General features: G+C 37.9%; 2 protein-coding genes across 4 annotated transcripts in view; one reads left to right on the forward strand and one right to left on the reverse strand.

Annotated features, from left to right (window-relative positions):
* arhgef16 (Rho guanine nucleotide exchange factor (GEF) 16) overlaps window positions 1-10806 on the forward strand; it is a 65345-nt gene extending 54539 nt beyond the window's left edge. For both annotated transcript variants that reach the window (XM_039756128.1, XM_039756129.1), the window contains exons 12-15: window positions 3950-4156; window positions 4597-4670; window positions 7911-8012; window positions 9670-10806. In XM_039756128.1, the coding sequence (XP_039612062.1) occupies window positions 3950-4156; window positions 4597-4670; window positions 7911-8012; window positions 9670-9809 (523 nt within the window). In that variant the 3' untranslated portion in view covers window positions 9810-10806. The remainder of the gene's footprint in view (window positions 1-3949; window positions 4157-4596; window positions 4671-7910; window positions 8013-9669) is intronic.
* Window positions 10807-16330: 5524 nt separating this feature from the next.
* Window positions 16331-21856, reverse strand: part of megf6b (multiple EGF-like-domains 6b) — a 204634-nt gene continuing 199108 nt past the window's right edge. For both annotated transcript variants that reach the window (XM_039756130.1, XM_039756131.1), the window contains 3 exons: window positions 20098-20226; window positions 17721-17849; window positions 16331-17522 (listed from right to left, as the gene is read on the reverse strand). In XM_039756130.1, coding sequence (XP_039612064.1) covers window positions 17452-17522; window positions 17721-17849; window positions 20098-20226 — 329 coding nt within the window. In that variant the 3' untranslated portion in view covers window positions 16331-17451. The remainder of the gene's footprint in view (window positions 17523-17720; window positions 17850-20097; window positions 20227-21856) is intronic.

The following is a 21856-nucleotide window of genomic DNA, read 5'->3' on the forward strand; positions in this document are numbered from 1 at the left end:
GACTATGTCTCCCGGCTGGCCTGGGAACGCTTGGGATTCTCCCGGAAGAGCTGGAAGAAGTGGCCGGGGAGAGGGAAGTCTGGGCCTCTCTGCTTAAGCTGCTGCCCCCGCAACCCGACCTCGGATAAGCGGAAGAGGATGGATGGATAGAGAATTAGTTACCGTCTCCCAAACAAAATAAGGACTTATTACAATGTGCATCATAAAGACCAATTTCACTTCTGAATAATGATGTTAATGATACTCTCCAAAGTCCTAGCTAGAAGGATGGAGAAAGTGCTGCCATTGGTAATATCACAAGACCAATCTGGATTTATTAAAGTCATCCACTTCGCTTCCAATCGTCAACGCCTGTTTAATGTAATATATTCACCCACAAAGTCAAACACCCCAGAGATGATGATATCGTTGGATGCAGAAAAAGCATTTCATATAGTTGAATGGAACTACCTTTTCAGTACATTGGAGAAATTTTGAGTTTGACCCGAACATTTGTGCATGAATCAAACTACTGTATACCAATCCAGAAGCTTCAGTTTGTATTAACAACATTAATTTAGACTACTTTAAACTAGAACGTGTTACTAGACAAGGATGCCCCTTGTCATCACTGCTTTTTGCAATTGCCATTGAGCCACTGGCAATTCACAGTTGAAATGCTTATGAGATAAAGGGGATTATCAGAGAAGGACTTGAACAGAAAGTTTATCTATATGCAGATGATATGGTACTGTATAAATCAGATCCACAAAATACTGTGCCTGAAGTCCTAATAGCACTAATAGAATTTCAAAAGATTTCTGGTCTAAGGATCAATTTGAGTAAAAGTGTGCTCTTCCCAGTGAATTCTGAAGCATACAGTATTAAATTGGACACCTTCCCTTTTATCATTCGCAGATCAGTTTATATACCTAGGGGTAAATATCACAAGTAAACATAAAGCTGTTTATCAGCAAAATTTTGCCATGTGTATGGAAAAAATTAAGCAAGACTTGCATAGATGGTCAATCTTTCATCTCACTTTAGCTGGAAGAATTAACATTGTAAAGATGAATAGCCTTCCTAAGCTTCTCTTTTACTTCAAAACATTCCAATATACATAAATGGATCATTTTTAAAGAAATTAGATTAAATCATAACCTCATTTATTTGGAATTCAAAACATCCAAGTAGTCAAAGGGCAACCCTACATAGACCTAAGGCGGAAGGCAGCATGGCTCTACCTAACTATCAGTTTTATTATTGGGCAGCAAATATATTAGCTATGAAAACATGGACATATACACAAATAGATGAACATACACAGGCTTGGTCTGCAGTAGAAATAAAATCCTGCAGTACTTCTTTATATTCCTTGCTTTGCACCCTAATAGATGCAAGTAATTGCCAATATACTAACAACCCAATTGTCCTTCACTCTCTCAGAATATGGAACCAATGTGGGAAGTATTTTAAGATAGAGAAGCTTTTGTCTGTGGCACCTCTGCACGAAAACCACCATTTTCCACCCTCTCAAACGTATGCGGTTTTTAATGTCTGGAAAACATTCAGGATTAAATCACTTAGAGATCTGTACATAGACGTCTTTACATCCTAAGAACAATTACACTCCAGATTTAACTTTGCAGCAACACATTTCAAGAAGAAACTTAGTTAAACAAAACCTGCCTAATTTTCCTCACTTCCCACCTACTTCTATGGCAGAAAAAATATTGATCAGTCTTGAGTACTCAGATGGTATTTCTGTAATATATAAAATCATTTTACATTCTCTCCTTTTCAAAGATCCAAGAGTACAATGGGAAAAGGATCTCTCACTCAACATCTCAGAAAAGGAGTGGAAAGTAGCAATGCACAGAATTCACTTGAGCTGCATATGCGCAAAGCATAGAATTATTCAACTCAAAATTATATATCAAGTGCATCTCTCTCATTTAAATTTGTCCGTAATGTTTCCAGGGCAAGATCCAACCTGCTAATACTGCAATCAAGTTCCGGCCTCACTGGGCCACATGTTTAGGGCATGTACCAAATGAACATCATTCTGGACCACAATCTTTAAACGCCTTTTAGACAGCCTTGGTGTTATAATCCCTCCTAATCCACTAACAGCTGTGTTTAGGGTTCTTCCAGATGGGCTTGAAGTGGAGAAGGACAAACAAAGTGTAACTGCCTTTATTACACTATTGGCAAGTAGACTTATCTTGGTCAACTGGAAGAATCCTAACTCTCCTATTCTAATAATAAGATAAGTGATGTTATATACTATTTAAAACTGGAAAAAATTTAATTCGCATTTAGAGGATCTGTACAAAGTTTTTTCAAAACCTGGAAGGATCTAATTAATAACATTTTAAAGTAAGCATTTAAATTGAGGAAGCAGGTTCTCTCATCTCTTTTACTTCATTTATCTTTACTCATTTATTAATTTATCTATTTACTTGTTATTACTAGCTTTAGGTTTTACTCTGCTGGCCTAGCTCTCTTTCTCAGGGGTGGGGGTTGATTTGTTTCAAGCCTTTTTTCCAAACTTGTGTTATTTGTATGGAATGCTAGTTGATTGTAATAAAATCAAAAAATAAATAAATAAAGCCAGGTCCTTGAAGAAAACCTCCTTTGGGGTGCACATGGCTTTAGACTAAGGCAATGGTTCACCTTTAAGCACAGAAATTACCTGAAACATACATCCAAGACAATCCTGGAGTGGTTTCGGAAAAATTCTCTGCCTTTCTTTAAATGACCCAGCCAAAGCCCAAACATAAATCCCATACAACATCTCCTGAGAGAACTGAAGATGGCAGTTTACAGATGCTTCCCTTTCAGTCTAGTTCCACTTGGGAAGATATGCCAAGAACAATGGAATAAACTGCCCAAATCCAGGCAGGCAAAGCTTATTGAGACTTACTCAAGAGGACTCAAAGCTATAATTACTGTCAGTACTGAGAATTAAGGTTCTAAATACTTCCACGAACAAGAGATTTCAAATACATTTGAACACCTTTCTGAAAACAGTCAGTTTGTCATTATGGGTTAATAGGCATAGATTGATGGTCAAAAAGGCAAATGTATGATTTTAAAATGAAATCTACAACACAAAGTGTCCAGAAAGTGAAGGGGTCTGACTGTTTTATGAAACATTATAGTGGTTCAAGATGGAGAAAGTCAAGAGGTCTGTACAAAGATGGAAAATGTCAGTAGTGCCTACCCATTTGTTCTCTGACTAATTCCTTACTTGCACCCTTTGCTTACTGGAGTAGGCTCCAGCTGCCCCATGACCCTGCCCTGGATAAGTGGGTTCATTTGGAAATTCCTTTATGAATGTACAGTGACTTGATGAAAGTTGCTGTTATCTACTGATTTTGTGAAATATGGACATGACATAGTATTATGTTCTAGTTTTAGTAGCAGTATTTTGAAACTTGCTGAAACAGAAATGCTTTTTTCATGACCAGCCACTTGTGCCTTTTAATGGTGACTTCTCCTAATCCCAGCTTCATTGTTGTTACAAGGCCAGCAGTGCGAGGAGTGTATGTTTGGATGAGAAATTCAAAGCTTTCATAAAAGGTGATGACCCCGCATTCCAGGTCTAGATAAAGCATGGCTGGAGGAGTGTACATGGAGAGTGGAGGGAAAGATTTCAGATTCACAGTGTTTTCCTTCCTGCATTGCTTGAATACTTAGAATTTGTCCCTCTGTGGTTCAGCCCCCTCCTTGCCAATTTGTTTATTAAAATGGTTTTAATATAGATATTGCAAGCATGTTTGGCCAATGACAACAAAATGAAATAATCAGAAATCCCACCACTGAAATGCGGTAGAATTCTTTCTACAGGTTCTAATAAGTAGAATAATGGATTAAATTGAAGAGCAAAATGCATGTTTTCATTAGTGTTTATTTAAACCTTTAAACTGCCCAACATAAGAATATTAACCTTTTTATTTCTTGACAGTGAGGAGAGCTATTTGGTATTGGACTATGCCACACTACAGCACGTTGAGGTAAAGGCACTTGAGCCCAATGAGGTGCAGCAGTCCCCTACTTCAAAGGTTGCTAGTGGGACACCCCGCAGCGCTACTGGACTGCACTTGTTCAGAGTGCTGATGAAGAAGAACAGTGAAGGCCGAGAAGAGCAGATTACTTTGTCAACTGACACCCTGTAAGTAATTTTCAGAGATCTAATCTCCTTTTTGTTAGAATTTTAGTGGCTCAGTGAAAAATACCCTCTAATCTGCTTTCCAGTTCAGGTTTATTTCCTCCACCTAAGATGCGGTTGACTTTACTGCCTCCAGCTTTGATGTGTAGTCTTTATGCCTGTTTAGAGCTATTCCACAAGGATTTTAAATGTACAAGTAAATAAAAACAAAGAAATACAATGCTGAGATTAGTTCTTTTCATAACTACTGCTCTATATGACATGCATTGTGCCAATCTCAGTTAACTGCTTCCTGCTACAGTGTCTAAGCATTTTGTGTTTCCTCTGTCCAGTTTAATGTTTGGAGATTACTTCCATGTGTTACTCCACATTGTTCACCTAACACTCTGATCTTTTTATGTTAGACCTAATCACTTTTTTTTTTTTTTTTTGTTAATCTGAAGGAGTGATCGCGCTCGATGGGTCAGTGCACTGCAGCACCAGCAAAATACAAGTAGAAGCACCACAAACAAAGAAGGTAGGTATATCATTTCCAGATGTTTTTTCTTTTTTAATTTATTAAAGCATACACCAAGGCATTGTGCAATAAACTGAGTTTACTGTTTAACACTAGAATTACCAGAGCCTACGAAAAAACTCGTAATTACGTCCCACCTTAAATCGCTTCTTAAATCCCTTCACACCTCTCCGCCAGCGCCCTTTGTCTTCTAAATGTGCTGATAAAGAGAAGCTTGGAGCAGCCGGCTATTCCATCCCCCCACCAATTTAGAACGTGCACGAACTTCTCTCAGCTCATGCCTTGATTGAGTATCTGGGAGTGAAGTGGAGTTTTAGAGTGGAAATAATAGATCGTTGTTTGGAACACACACATTTCATGTCTGTTCCGTTTCTACAGTAATCTGTGTCAACACATTGTTAAAACAGAAACTTTTTTTTATATTCTAGTAGTAGATGACAAAATGTAGGCATAAACTATATAATGTATGAAGCCTGAAGTCCAAATAGCAAAGAAACATTTTCACAAGAATAACACAATTGCGCTTTTATTCAAAATATAACTGCAGAAACAAAAAGCCGCCTTAACATGCAACATTGACAGCAGTTTATTGTAACTGCCTCCGTGGTTCAATAGACTCAGCCCCCGCTTGGGAATCAAGAGGTCACGAGTTCGATCCTGCGCCCCTCCGTTTTGAGAAGTAAACTGCTCTTAGTCTTACTGTTTTAGAATAAAAGCATACATTTGATTTCAGTCTGTAACAGCCGGTGCAATTTATGATCCTTGTAAAGGTTAGCTTTTTTTTTTTAATTCACTTTTCATTTTCTCAGTCGCGTTCAGAATCAATCCATACAACCCCATCTGACACGGCTGTTTTCACTAAAGACACGCTATAGCTCTGCAGTGTACCACGATGCATACTAACGCCAAACCCCCAGCCCCTCCCCGGGTTCTGACACACAAACGTTGGCGAAGCTGCCTTCTTCGTATCTCACCGTCACTTGCTTTTCTTTTTATTCAGTTTTATTGAGTGTTCCTGTCAGTCCCCGCATGTTGCTGTATGCTGTTTCTTTTGTACTCCAGGACATGCAGAGGAAAGAATGGTAAAGACCAGTAACTTCGGCGCTATATGCAATCATCAGACACTCCCCATCTGCCCGTGTCGTTCAAACACAGGAACATATATTGGTGTAAAAGTATAACAAAAGTGCACTTTTATTCAAGTGCACTTTTCCATCGCCTTTTCCTGTAAGAAGCAATGTACACACTTCTCTCTATGCTGTGGTTTCTATTACACACCTGAAAGAAAGAGACAATATATGTGAAAATATAATCGCACTAATGCAATATTATTTGAAAACGAACAGCGTCAGATCGGGTGTGAATTTATGCAGGAACTGGAAATTCTCTGATGCGGGACCTTCCCCCAGGGAAGAAAGTACAGTGTCAGGTGCTCATTCAGTGTAATAGAAACCATAGCACAGAGAGTTGTGTGCACTGCAACAAGTACACGTGTCGTAAATGTAGGAAGGACGGTCCTTGGGTGTGTGGGAACTGTTAATATTTGAATGTGATGATTTTATATAGCACGGAATGAAAATCTGCACTTCTTAGCATTGCACCATGCAAGCTGTCGTATCAATCGCCTACTGTAACTTGCTTTCTTTTTCTTGGTTATACAGGTAGTTTTGAATAAAAGTGCACTTGTTTTGTTTGCGAAATGAAGTGTCTGCTGCACTTTTCGTGGCATTACGTGTATTTTTGAGCATGCCCGTTTGAGCAGTAAAACAGTAAGTTGAAAAGTATAACAAAACAACGGGTAGATGGGGAGTGTCTGATGATTGCTTATAGCGCCGAACTTACTGCTCTTTACTATTCTCTCCTCTGCATGCCCTGGAGTACAAAAGAAACAGAATACAGACGCGCTATAGCTCTGCGTTGTACAACGATGCATACTAACGCCCCCCAGTTTTATTGAGTGTTCCTGCCAGTCCCCGCATGGTGCTGTATGCTGGATATTTTCACATGTATTGTCTCTTTCTTTCAGGTGTGTAATAGAAACCACAGCATAGAGAGAAGTGTGTACATTGCTTCTTACAGGAAAAGGCAATGGAAAAAGTGCACTTGAATAAAAGTGCACTTTTGTTATACTTTTACACCAATATATGTTCCAGTGTTTGAACGACACGGACAGATGGGGAGTGTCTGATGATTGCATATAGCACCGAAATTACTGGTCTTTACCATTCTTTCCTCTGCATGTCCTGGAGTACAAAAGAAACAACATACAGCAACATGCGGGGACTGGCAGGAACACTCAATAAAACTGAATAAAAAGAAAAGCAAGTGACGGTGAGATACGAAGAAAGCAGCTTCGCCAGCGTTTGTGTGTCAGAACCCGGGGATTGGGGTAGGTTGGGGGTTATTGTTAGTATGCATCGTGGTACACTGCAGAGCTATAGAGCGTCATTACAGACTGAAATCAAATGTATGCTTTTATTCTAAAACACTAAGACTAAGAGCAGTTTACTTCTCAAAACGGAGGGGCGCAGGATCGAACTCGTGACCTCTTGAATCCCAAGCGGGGGCTGAGTCTATTAAACCACAGAGGCAGTCACAATAAACTGCTGTAAATGTCGCATGTTAAGGCGGCTTTTTGTTTCTGCAGTTATATTTTTGAATAAAAGCGCAATTGTGTTATTCTTGTGAAAATGTTTCTTTGCTATTTGGACTTCAGGCTTCATACATTATATAGTTTATGCCTACATTTTGTCATCTACTACTAGAATATAAAAAACGTTTCTGTTTTAACAATGTGTTGACACAGATTACTGTAGAAACGGAACAGACATGAAATGCGTGTGTTCCAAATAACGATCTATTATTTCCACTCTAAAACTCCCAGATACTCAATCAAGCTGAAGTTCGTGCACGCTCTAAATTGGTGGGGGGATGGAATAGCCGGCTGCTCCAAGCTTCTCTTTATCAGCACATTTAGAAGACAAAGGACACTGGCGGAGAGGTGTGAAGGGATTTAAGAAGCAGTTTAAGGTGGGACGGAATTATGAGTTTTTTCGTAGGCTCTGGTAATTCTAGTGTTAATTTCTTTATTCAAAAACCTGTATGAACCTCAACAAACTACATGTGAACTGTGCGTTAATGTAAGGTGATTTAGAACCCATGCTGTGTAAAGACAATTAATATAAAACAACAATAATTTAATAAATACATATAAATACTTGAACCTTTCTTTCTTTTCAGACTTGCCACAAGTGGAAGTTATCAAGGCCTACCTATCTAAACAGCCCGATGAGCTAGCTCTCCAGCAGGCTGATGTAGTCACAGTTTTACAGAAGGTTGATGGTAAGGCTTCTTAAAACTCCTTTCTTTAAATTTTCCTTATTTATATACCAAGTAATTTTGAAAAAGGTGACCAGGTGTTTTACTGCTTAAAATTTGTGTGTGTGTGTGGTCTATCTATCTATCTATCTATCTAATCTATCTATCTATCCGAGCTAAGCTAGTGTTGTCCGCAGCATTCCCATTATGTACTGTCCTCACCAAATCTCCCATTCAATTATCCAGCAAGCCAAACCCCTTCATGCAATAATTCCTAGAACCACAATGTGATGTTGAGAATGTTTAATCACACAAATGGTGCGAAACTGTAAATATAAATACAAACAGACACTAAGTACCTGTATAAGTAGCGTAAAGTAAAGACAGCAGCATTTATAACTAAGAGTTTAACAGCCGAAAGCTCAGTAAATTTACTTGTTGAAATGTAACATTAACATTCCCTGACCGAAAGTTACTTAAGTAAAAGGTATATAACTAGGTAAAGGAGATAACTTACAGGGAATGCCTTCAAATGGGCTAAGTAGGATGGCGAAGTATTGCTTGAGAGAACAGGTACTGAGATAACAAACACACCATGCCTAATGCTGCTGCACTAACTTCCTACTTCCTGTCACATTGGCTTCCTGTTTCCTGTAGCAGCAACATTAGGATTTTCATGTTAGGGTTACAAAAGTTTGCCGAACAGAACTTAACTAGCAGTGCCAGGGCATATTATGTCAGCATTCTCTATAAACAAGCCTTTTCTGGCTCTGCTCACCAACACCAGTGCTACCCCCAGACATATTTAGTTACACAAGAATAATACCACAGTACTCTGAAAATATACAGTTTGCCTGTGCAAAGTTATAGGGTTCCTAATTTTGACCTATAAGAATAAACTGAAAAATAGTACAAACCTAAGGAAGAAGAATTAATCATGCCTAATACTCACAATTTTCTACATGCATGCTTTTGTGTGTTTTTTGCATTGTTTTATTTAAATCCACTTATTGGTATTTACAGTGCTCGCAACATCTTTGAGAAGTGTGTTATATAATTAAACCAAACTTGTTTTCAGAAAATGATAAATACTTTTTTAATTAAAAAAAGAAAAGTTTATCGTCCTTTATCCTATTTAATGCTTTGTTATCTGATTCATTGTTCTATTCAGGAAAACATTTGTATCCAATGTTACATATACCCTGCTGTGTTTTTTTTTTTTTTTTTTTTTTTAAGACTCTGTGAAGTGCCTTGAGCATGGGAAAGGCGCTTTATAAATAAAATTTATATTATTAATAATAAAAAAGTAGAAAGTAATGTACTTTAATTTTCATAGTATTAGAAAGGAAAGTCACTTAATCCAATTTAGTGCCCTGCAACCCACACACACTCGCATATGACTAGTTTAGAAATGCAAAACAGGCATGTTGGAGAGAATCATACAATTGCTGCATGTACTGAAGATGTATTTGGCAAGCCTAGACTTGATTCAGTTGAACGTTTTACTCTGTCATCTGGATCTGTATTCTGTATGACTTTGAGTACAGTATAAGCCATTAGTTTCAGATCATGAGGATTTTCACTATGACCCTACAAAGATATTTTTTCTTCTGGTAGCATTTGATTCAGGTCTGAATCTGTACTATGAAAAGGGTTAAAGAAACATGTTTGTGTCCTGCAGGTTGGTACCAGGGTGAGAGGTTGCGGGATGGAGAGAGAGGATGGTTTCCTGACAGCTGTGCAAAGGAGATTACTAATCGCGTTGCTGTAGAACGCAACGTACGACGCATGGAGAGGCTACGCAAAGAAACAGATGTGTGAAGCAGATAGGCCACAACAATATGCCAGTGTGCTCATTTTTGCAAGATAATCATAACAAGGATGACAACAGACTTGAACAGATGCACCCCAGAATTGTGTTTGCTAGTGTTGCGTAAGCTAAAGGATGCTGGGTATTTTAATGGTGACAGCAATAATGGAAATTTAAAGCTTTTCCCTCTGTTGCTGTTCTGCATAATTATTAGCATCATCCTATCTTGTATGGCCATAGGAACATGTGGGTAAGTTATTTTGTCTTGGGCTATGGATTTTAGTTTAAATCAGAAACTGGAAAAGAGTACCACAGCGAGATGGGAAGCCAGCCTGGCTGTAAGCAGAGATACTTATCTCTGAATTATTTCTGAGTGAAAGAGAGTTTCCTTGCAATATGAATTTCATCTTTGATATATTTGCAGTAGAGTGATTCTTATAATCGCTGCCAAAGCACTGCCTGAAAACATTTTAATATTTAGTAAAAACTTCATGTACAGTATGTATTTCAAATCCGAGTAACTATAAATCTTTGGGGGGTAGATATGTGTGCATATTCAAGAGATTTTGGGGGTTTGGGGAAAGGGGGGGTGTTATGTAAATACAAACCTGTCTCAGTTCGTGGCAAAATGTCCTTGAACAGTTTTGAAACCAACTTTGACATGTCTGTATGTGGGGTGGGTAGGGATTGTGACCAATGCAGAATTATCATTTCAATTTGTGGACTATGCCAAGTAAGGCCACTTTATCAGAAAAGAGGACTATTTTATTAAATATGTCACAGTGTGTTATCTGAACAGTCACACCGTGGTTTTGATCATTTATTTAAATCCAATAATTATGTTAATTGCAAAACTGAATTTTGATAGGAAAAAAATAAAATACTTCTGTATTGTTAAATTTTTTGCATTGTTAGGGGGGACTGGTCCTTCTGGGACTTTAAAAACTGTAATTTAAAATTGAATTTGCACAAATAAAGCAGTTTCAGAACAAGAGCTGTAGAATGTTATACTCCTTTGAACAGTTTGACATTCATTATAATTCTAGTTTTACCCTTGTTCATCCAGTTGACCAGATTAAGCTGGAGAATATAGTCATCTGTAAACATAAAAATAAATAACTTAAATTCCAACTCGCTGTAGTAAAGTTTGTACACTGCCCATCTCTTGGGGACTAGTCAGTATCTGAGTACGTAGTCTGTGGATGCCATGTAGTGTGACATCACAGAATATGCTGTAATTCCTACCTAGTTTCATTCTACATCACATATAATGCCTTCTTTACTTTGATGGTTGCACTTTTTGATAGTATTTTGCCTTTAGCACTGCTCCAGCATTAGACCTAGTTCAATTTGGTAACACTGAACGTCATATAAAGTGCCAGCATAAGTGCATAAAAATAGCTAGCATAGCATGTATTTGTACTTGTTAGCCATTCTCTGAGCTTTATTAAGAAAAAAAAGCTTTCAGGAAAATTGACTTTTTTAATCTTGAAAAATTATTAGCAAAAGATATTTACAAGCAGAAATGTTTGCCTGTATGGGAGCAGGACGGTGTTTTAAGGGTTCTGAGTAAAAAACAAAACATGAGATACTTTCCCTATGCAACAGGAGTGCTTGCTTTGCTTGAATAGGAAAAAGAAGGACCCCTGCCAGAGGCAGGCTATGTGCTAACAATCAGCAGACCACAATGTAACACAAGGATTTTTTTTTCTGTCACCTTTGTACATTTAAGACGTAATGCTGCTGAGTTAATTTAAGCTACTTAATTCTGCATTACTGCTAATAAATTAATATACATTCACTGGAAAAAAAACTGATTTCCCAGCATTTCTTAATTATAAATGAAAACCTGTGATATTTTTAAAATGTTAAGAAAATCTAAAAATGCAATGTCACATTTTAATAGGGTTCGATGTGAATACATTTTTTAAAAGGCAATCCTATTGCTAGGCCTTGGTGGAAGAGAAAATAAATGCCCAAAATCTCAGGGAGGAAAGAAATGGCTTAATTGGCACTTACTCTTGTCCACAGCAATCAAACTCATAAAAAATATTTCCTAAAAATGTGTTTTTGTTTTGGTTTTAACAATTTTATGTTCTGCCATCTTTTTCAATGACCCTTTCAGGGCCTTTTATTAATATAACAATTAAAAAAAAAATCTGCAAACATTTTGAATGATATAATTTTTTGCATTAATTTAACCCTAAATGTGATCAGATCTTCAAGTTCCAATTATCCATTGAAACTAACTACAGAACTCAAAATAAATGATCTTAATTCAGTTTTACTTAGAAAAGTGTTCAAGTACCTTTTAGATGATATTTTTAATTAGTAATTAAACAAAAAGGCAACCCTGGGAAGGGAGATGCTATAACAAAATATGGAAATGTGTTCTAATTTCCCTTTGTTGAGTGCTCTTCAGTCATGCTTTTTGATAAAGATTTGAGCTCAAAAGATATTTAAACAAATATTGATGTCTTTACCAAGTAGTTTTATACTCAAAAGCCACTTTATTAGGTACACCTTGCTAGTACCGTGCTGAACCCCTTTCTGCCTTCAGAACTGCAGTAATTCTTTCTGGCATAGATTCAAGAAGGTTCTGGAAACATTTCTCAGGGATTTTGGTCCATATTGACGTGAAAGCTTCATGGAGTTGCTGCTGATTTGTCGGCTGCACTTCCATGATGCAAATCTCCTGTTCCACCACATCCCAGTGGTTCTCTATTGGATTAAGATCTGGTGACTGTGAAGACCATTTGAGTACAACAACAACATTTATTAATATAGCACATTTTCATACAAAAAAATGTAGCTCAAAGTGCTTTACATAATGAAGAATAGAAAAATAAGAGACACAGTAAGAAAATAAAATAAGTCAACATTAATTAACATAGAATAAGAGTAAGGTCCAATGGCCAGGGGGGGACAGAAAAAACAAAAAAAAAACTCCAGACGGCCGGAGAAAAAAATAAAAATAAAATCACAATCAAATAATCACAATAAAATAAAAGTACAGTGAACTCTTCCTGTTCATAAAACCAGTTTGAGATGATTTGAGCTTTGTGACATGGCACATTATTCTGATGGAGCAGCCGTCAGAAGATAGGTACACTGTGGTTGGGGATGGACATGGTCAGTAACAATCCTTGGATAGACTGTGGCAATTAAACAATGCTGAATTGGTAGAAAGAGGCCCAAAGTGTACCAAGAAAATATCCCCCATACCATTAGAGGTTGCGGGTTTGATCCCAGGTCCTCCTCGCATTTACCATTTTGAGAAGTGAGCTGCTATTATTATTACTATATAATAAAAACATGCATTTATTTTGAGTGGGTAACAGCTGGTGTAAATTTATGGTACTTACAAAAGTTAGCACTGAAGGGATAAAAGCAGATACACAAACACATCTCAATCATTTCTTCCTGGTGTCTTGCTGAGAAAACAGACACCACAGCGTCTATGGTGGATGTTCATTTTGTAATAAATGTAAATTTTTGTTGTATGATGATGATGATGATGATAATAATAATAATAGCAGCAGCTCACTACCCAAAGCGCTACATACAGAGAAGACACAGAATTTGATCCATTGCTAAACGGTAGCTTATCTGCGCAAATCCATGATGGAGTAGCGTTACCACTGTGACAACTGGTTGAAAATGAAACGGGCAAACACACACGTATGCGAATGTCTTATTTTGTACCGACTGATAGTTGGGCTTCAGCAAACATGTTGATTGAACAAATTTCTTTTTCTTCAATTTTATTTGTGAATAAAAGAATACTTGTTTTGTTACACCTTTTTTGAAAGTGTTTCTTGGATATTTGGTCTTCACACATCCTACACTTCATGTCAAAATTATGTTGTTATTACTATAACATATGAAAACATTTTCTGTTTTAGCTGCGTGTTCAGCATTTCATGTCTTGCATTTCCTCTGTCATTCTATATTTTCACCAATCATTGTAGACACGGAACACCCATGAAATGTATGTATTTCAAATCATGATATTTCATTACCTATATAATTCCTTACAATTGCATCACCAGATAAACACTTCAACTCAGACTTTAGCTGTGAGGATTTCAGCATTACTGATCTTTGAAGTGACCAGTAAATGAATTATGCATTTTTGTAATAGCTGCCAGAAAGAATTTGCTATCAGTGACACTTCCAGTAGTTCCTGGATGTTTTTTTTTTTAAAGTTTCAAAATGAAACAGACTTCCACTTTTCAAGTCTTCTGCAAACAAACGTAGTTTTGTTTGAAGAGAGTAACAACACCTTTTTTACCCGTCAATACTGGGTGCTCCATCTGTAGCAATAGATACCAATTTATTGATGTCAATTTCTCTAACAGTCAAAAATTCCAAAATTTCTCCAGAGATATCTTCATCGTCAGTTTTTCCTTTAAGAGGTATCAGAGCCAGTAATTCTTCATGGAGACCTTTATTGGAAACATACCACGACACGTCACATGCCAAAGAAAATACAGATGCTGATTTTATTTCATTAGTCTGTTGATCTGTCACATTCTCACCCATCTTAATGATTCTTTCGTGAACAATATTTTGTGGATAGTGGAGTGTCTTTAATTTTTAATAATATTTTTTGTTTATTTTTGAAGTCAGAGTTGAAAATGCACTTTTTTTACATATTCCCCATCTGTGAAAGAATTTCTATGCTTTACAATCTAACGAGAAACAGCAAAATTGCTGATTGTTGCATATTTTGATTTAAATCGGTCACTGCTTCTTTCTTTCTACTCCGAATGAATTTTTTATTTGTTTATGTTCGACATTTGATTTTTTTGTTATTGGATAACTTTTCATTGTAAATTAGACATGATAGAAGACCCATAGAGTTTTGCATCTCAGTTTTAAATCACTCAAATCACTTCAGCGCAAAGGTGACTAATATTACAGCTTTGTTTAGTTCTGTAGTGATAGTCTTCACCTTTAACCCCCCCCAGTCCTTCATCTGCCCTTCACTCTCTACATCACTACTTAAACTGTGCTGAGCAAGCAGTGCAAATTGTACTCACCACTCTGAACTTGGCTGGCTGTAATATGTAAATAGGAGCAAATATAATAATGTTTACAAAGACCTGAGAAGGCATGGTGACAATTACCCACAAAAAGTTTATGAAAGAATTAGGAATCCCAACAAACGTCGAAGCGTGCATCCAATCTCGGGTACTGAAGAAAACTCTGGAGAGCATATGATTTGACTGAAGACATAATTTCATCAAACAGAATGACCTTTGAGGAGATGTAGATGATGTAGTTAAGAGGTTAAAAGCAACAGAGGTGTGTGGCAGACTGCCCGATTCATATATAGCTAAAGAAATATCTAAATGAAAAATAGTATTAACCCATAAATTATTTATCTTTACAAAAGTATAATCAAATAACATGTTAAGACATGAAAATGTGAATGTGTCTATCGTTCTGGGATGAGCCGCAGCCAAAGAACCGCAAGTGGCTAGCGAGTTGCAGGTTGCCGACCCCTGGTCTAGACTTTCATTTGCCCTTTGTACTGCATTAACTTTTCTTTTGTAAGTTTGCATGTGTACTTGTTGAGCAGGGCAACAGAAACTTAAACACAAAAATACTGGTTTAACACTTCACATGCTTCACAAAAATCTCAACCAATATGTCTGCACAATGGTATCTGCAAGTAAATTTTGAAAACTTAAACCAAAGTCGTAAAAAAATATTAGCTGTCAGCTCCTGCTTTTTGTGGTGACACCAATGAAGAAAATAATATGGATAGGCGTCATCTTAGAGCGGTGCATGCACTACTCAGTTTTCTTGCATGTTATGACATCGGGTGTTTGTGTGCCCTCACACTTAATTATTAATTTGCAGTGATAGCTGTCTGGAAGCAGGCATGTGCTATGCTATTTTACGGTGGTCACTTTTGAATAATCCTGTGTGATTGTGTCATAAGATCATTGGGCCTAGAAGTGCCCAGAGTCTTAATCTGAGTCTGGTCTCAATGGTTCATGAATCGGGCTCTCTTGAGCTTGAACTCTTGGACAGAAAAATTGAGACATTCTTGTGCAGAATCTGCAGGTGTTATCAAGAATTAATTTTTTCGTACAATTGTGGCAACCTGTCGATGTCCCAAGACTGAAACGCCCCAAACCATTACTAATACCACCAAATATACCAGAATTTTTTTTTTACTTCCCATTAACCTACATAATTTTATTTTAGCATTGCCTTTAGGACTATCACAAATCGTACCAATATTTGTTCCTTGAGCCTATAATCTCCTTTTGGGTAAGAGATGTTCTGTCATCTTGTCATTCAGTAGCGTCTGCATTTCCTGCTTTGTCTCCCGCCACTCCTTTCATCATTGATGATGGCCTGTTGTCCCAAAGGCTTACATGTACTTCCCTTTTGTGTTCCCACTTAACTCAGGTTCCACAATTGCCTATAATTTCCAAGGCCATCATTCCATTGAGAACTGTTGAGGCAAGAGATACTCCTTATAAAGGCCTTGGGTATAAATCTCTGAGAATGATTTGAGGTTAGATCTTAACCAGAGTGTTTTAATTCTTTTTCCTTTACACGTACTAAGTGTTGAAAATCAGTAAATACTACAGTACTTACATACATTCATAAATACATACATACATACAGTACAATGTCAAGTAGTTCTGAGCCCCAAAGACACAGCTCCCTGCTGCTTTGTGTGCTGAAGCAAAGTCTTTTTGACAACACTCGAGTAAAAATGAAATAAATGAGACAGAGGGCACCCAGAAACAGCTTCAGTTCATGTCACCAAATGAAGACTCTACACTTCCTGTTCACTTCAGGCTTGATGAGGATTATTTGCCATTTTCATCACATTTTGCACTGTAGGACTTCTGTCCAAGTCTCAGTGGAACAGCCAACATTGTATTCAGGAGGGAAATCATAAATAGTTCTTAATCACTGCTTCCTTTTCCTACAATTCCCCAAATAGGTAACAGGTCAGTCTCCTCTTATCGTTTCAGGCAAATACTGCAGTGGCTAATTGGAAGCAGATTGTAGTGCTTGCTTGTGCCTCAACCACATTGGCCAAAGGCGGGCAATGGCAATCAAGCGTATCGCCACGGTCTGGGGAATTAGAGTTCAGAGTGGTTCACTGGCTTTCCCATGAATGCAAATAAAATGTCTTAGGAGAAAAATGTTATTTAGGGATAAGAGTCACTGTGCTTATCAAATGTAGAAATGCATTTAGTATATTTGGCTCCTTCACCCTGGGCCAAGTCTTTGTGAGTAGAAATAGTTACTTTTTAAAATTCAAAACATGAGGCACACCCTCTGTGAGTCACTCCCAAAAAGTGTCTGGGATGAACTACTTTAAAGTGCTGTCAATGAGCCTCATTTTCCTTATGGACCCCTGTAATGTGGTCAGCCAAGTTAGATCTGATTAAATTTTAGTGTCCAACTTTCTTTCTTCAGAGTATATTCAGGCAATGTTGACTGGGACTGCTGTATTTATTGGTTTCCAAATCCAACATGACTCATGTCTATAATACAGTATTGGCCCATTAATAATTCTTTGTGTTATTTATATACCAATACAGTAAAGAAGGCCATTCCCATTGCTTGTCCCAGTTGTATAGATCCTTGTAATGTTCACGGTTTTACAGTGGATTATATGGGAGCAAAGGAGCGATTGGTTCTTCTTGAGCCTGCTGAGGATTGAGGTAGCTGGGGAGGTCCACCTAAAAATAAAAATATTTATAGGACTTAGAAACATAATATATATTAAGTAAACCTAGATCAGTATTGCGCATTCTCAAAGCTCAATATAACTGCTTATAAGGATGTACAAGACACCGAGATATTGGTGTAAACATATCTGTTCATTATTTCAGTCATTCTACCTCCCTGTAGCAGAGAGTGTCTTGTGATCTGCTTACCTTCTAGACAGGTGAAGCCCAGGTAACCAGACAGACAGGTACAGCGGCCATTCTTGGTGTTGCACAGAGCACTTTTGTTACATTCACAAGTTAGAGAGCAGTTAGGACCAAATGTATTTGCATGGCACTCTGGGAAAACATAAAAAAAAATATAATACCTTTGCCAACAGGGGACAGAGAAGTAGTGTGACGCAGCCACTGTGAGCCATTTGTCTGCTATCTAAAACACTGTCATGTAAGTGTTGTGCTGTGACGACTGTAGTGGTGCCCAGACTGGTTTCTACCTTATACTTGGTGCTTCTGAGATGGGCTTCAGATATGCAACCCTCAAACTGAATTAAGTAACTTCAGTAAAAAGGTACGTCAAACTCAGGTTGGGCTGGAGTGGCCATTTTCATGTATGTAAATTTGTGAAAATAAAGATGAAATGTGCTATTTTTGCTGTTAGACTGTCCTTAGAATAGGTGTCATATAATACATTTTTGATTTTAACAAAAGATTCTTATTAAGATGTGTATATATACATGCATAATGTGTGTGTGTGTGTATATATAACACACACACACACAAGACAAGTCCCCCTTATACTTGCAGAAAACTGTCATCTCCCTGATTGAAGTATGTGTCCCAAACTCCCATCATAGTACAGGAAACGTACTCCTGCAGCTGCAGTTGAGCAATGAGGTGAAGGAATACAAGAAGTTCAGTTTTTGTGGGATGCTAAGTCACATTCTGATTATCTACAGAGCTGACTGAAAAGCTTTGAACCCACATTTGTCTGTACATGTGACGGTTCTTCAGGTTTGGTGCTCAGTCCTTTTCAAAGTACAGTAAAACCTCGATTATCTGTCAGGGGTCAGGACCAAGGCAGTGATGGATAAGAGAAAAGACAGATAACAGAACAGCTACTTTTTAAATGATATACAGTAGATTAGTTAAGCAAATAGTTGTATTTTTTCACAAAAAAAATATATTAATAAAATTAATGTATATAATGTTGTATTGACCAGCGTAATAAGCAAATACAACTTGGAGATACTGGAGTTTTCTACGTTTTACTTGGAGTCTTTGTTCCTTAACAAATGGTGTTGTCTTAGGTTTCCCAATAATTGTTTCCTGCCACTCACATTCTGTCATTTTCTATACCACAATAACTGCTGCTTATTGTCTCCTGACTTACCCTACTCAAACCTTCCTTTTTCTCCTAACTTCTCCTGTCACTCATCTCCTAAGAAGCATGTCCGCCCCTCGTAGAACAGAAGCCCTTCACCCAGTCCCATCACTTACACAGCATTCTGCCCTTTCTCCACCCGCACAAGCTGCCTGCACGTCACAATATATTAACAAAACAGAATTTAAAAAGATAATTCCAATGCAGAAGAACATTAACATTAGTACAGAATAACATTACCGTCAGTGGTTTCCATTTTTTTTTTCCAATTTTATTGGCATTACACTTTATAACATTCACGGTTGTTCTTCCTACTCCGTAAATTAAAGCAACACTTGAAGCACTTTCGCCATTTTGTAAATGTTAAATAATTTAAATTTTTTGTGACAATTCCAACACCACATGTATATGTTTATCGGCCATAACACTGTACAGCACTTTAATTATAACAAAAGAGAAAAGTTACGAACCGCTATTAAAGTTGAAGGTATGCAACTGACACGGATTTCAAAATGCAGCATCACACGTGGTGGTAGCAAAATGGAGAGTTTTTCCAATGTGCATAGCTTGCAGCGCATCGGGTGGCAGTAGTAATAGGTAGTCGCTGGCATGTGCAATTTTTTTTTTGCCCTGACAGATAATCGAAGTTTTACTGTACTATCTTTCAAATCTCTCAAAGACATGCAACATTTAATTTTTTACATACTCTTTAAGGCAATGACCATAGCTTTTTTTTTACCTCCTGCAAAATCACACAGGGCAAAGTCAGCACTATAAGGAGGGTGTTCCAGTGCAATGGCAGGAACACAGCTGAATATCTCATGGCCACCACTGTAAAGAAGAAGTTGAACTATTTGGTGTAAATCTTCAAGATCTAAGCAGAAACTTCCTCCTGCCCTTTATTCTCACACCAACACTGACCATCAACACACGCTGTATGCATGAATGCATGTAATAGTCCATCTCAAAACATTCAATCACCTCTTTTTTCTTTGGGATGTAAAAATACTTGTTCATTCCATGCGATTCAAGCCGATGTGGGAAGATTAAATAATAAATTGGGAAGTGGAAAGGAACCCTATGTTTCAACTGTACCCATGCTGATGGTCACACTGGACCTTTAGTGTCTGCTCCTTTTTTCAGGAATGCTATCTTGGCAGCTTTACCATGTACTCCTACTGGAGAAAGGTGCAGTTATCAACCTACCAGTATCACAATTTTTTCCAGTTTTCCCAGGTGGGCAGATGCATGTTCCATCTACTGGCTCACATGGTGCTCCTCCATGGCAGTTGCACGTCTGCCGACAGCCTTCTCCAAAGTGACCTGGCTCACAGCCTAAAGGGTAAAGGAATGTCAATTGAAATTTGAAAAGTGGCGACCATCCTAAGGTTGCACCCTCTGAGCAGGTCCCACACCAAGCAATCGTACAAGCTTTTGTATGGATCTGGCGTTTTATAGTTTATATATAACAATGAAAAACATGGAAGAAGGATGTGTTCAGAACACCCTTACTGGGGACCAGAGCCCATCTCCCCCATTAAATGATGTTATCTATTGGGCTCCCCAAAGCCACTTCCTGCCTGTCTCTCTCTCTCTCTCTCCCTCTCTTACACCCTCCAGCGATCAGATTTATAAAACTTGCATAAAAAAAGAGCCTCAAAATGTGCGTACACAGCTTCCCATGCAAATGTCAGGATTTATAAAAGAAAACTTAACAGGAGAAAGTGTGTACATAGCAACTCTAACTCATCCATACTCAACATTTTGGAGAAGCTGCGTAATGACAACTCCCTGATCATGTAGGGCAATGCAGCCAAACCAGCTAAGTGACGACTTGCATGCATTGTAAAGCTTATCACCAAGCCATTGTTATAATGTGTGTTGATTTGACAAACATGTTACACCTAAAATGTGATAATTATGGTGTACAGACAGAATTCTAGGACCCTTTCAAGAGGGCCAATGCTGTGCATTTGCATTGAAGAACCTTTTGGATTTTTCATCAGTTTATGTCAGCTACCTCTTGTTACTTCTCAGGGAACTGGCTGCCAGTTCAGGAATATGTCAACCAAGCTTCACTCGATCATGCCCACTGCACTGAAAGCCATTGGCTCATTGGTGAGACGCTACATCCAGCTTCCGTGTGGTGCGGGTATACATACATTAAATATTTTTGGAAACAAAAAAGGGCAATTTACAGTAGTGTCCAGTTCCTTTAACATAATTGGATCATTTTACTGCTCTCATATTGCAATAAGGGCAGCTAGGAAGAACTAGAAACAACCACTCTGCTGTACTGAGACAAGACAGTGAGACAAAAGGACAGCTGCTCAACAGGCTTTTAAATGTTCGAAGTGCAGCACGAGATGCAGATCACGCAGTACGGCAGCAGCAGCAAGCTTGCAGCTAATTGAGCAAAGAGGAGGTTAAAAAAACAAATGCATTTGTTTCCCATTGTAGCACCGTTTAAGAGGGGTTTCAGAGGAGCAGCTGCGTCCAGACCCCTCTTCATAACGGTGCATAGTGCTTGGGGGGTCCCTGGGGGAAGGGGTTGGCGAGCGAAGCCCCCTAGTAAAATTAATAATAATCATCAAAACTATTATGACCAATAAAAACAAAAGCCAATGCCCGTCAAAAGTTTGACGATTTAATTCTTGTGCAGGCCTCAAATGAGTATTTATATTGACCAAACAGTCAAAAGCACACACAGTATAGCACAAGAAATTAGGAAGTTATATCTCAGCTTTAACTTACACAGACGTTCCAACCAAAGTCAAAGCAGAGGCCATTCAGGCTCTAGTGACCGCTTGTCCATGCCTTCTTGTATGTAAGATATTTCAAATGCACCTAGCAATTAATGACTGGGATAGAGGACACTTAGAATATGAAGCACATAACATAATACTTTAATTACTATGTGATTTCAGAAACTGCAGTAACACTGTAGTAAATTAAACATCGATTT

This window comes from Polypterus senegalus, chromosome 6 (assembly GCF_016835505.1).
Source record: "Polypterus senegalus isolate Bchr_013 chromosome 6, ASM1683550v1, whole genome shotgun sequence".
In the NCBI taxonomy this organism is placed as follows: Eukaryota; Metazoa; Chordata; class Cladistia; order Polypteriformes; family Polypteridae; genus Polypterus; species Polypterus senegalus.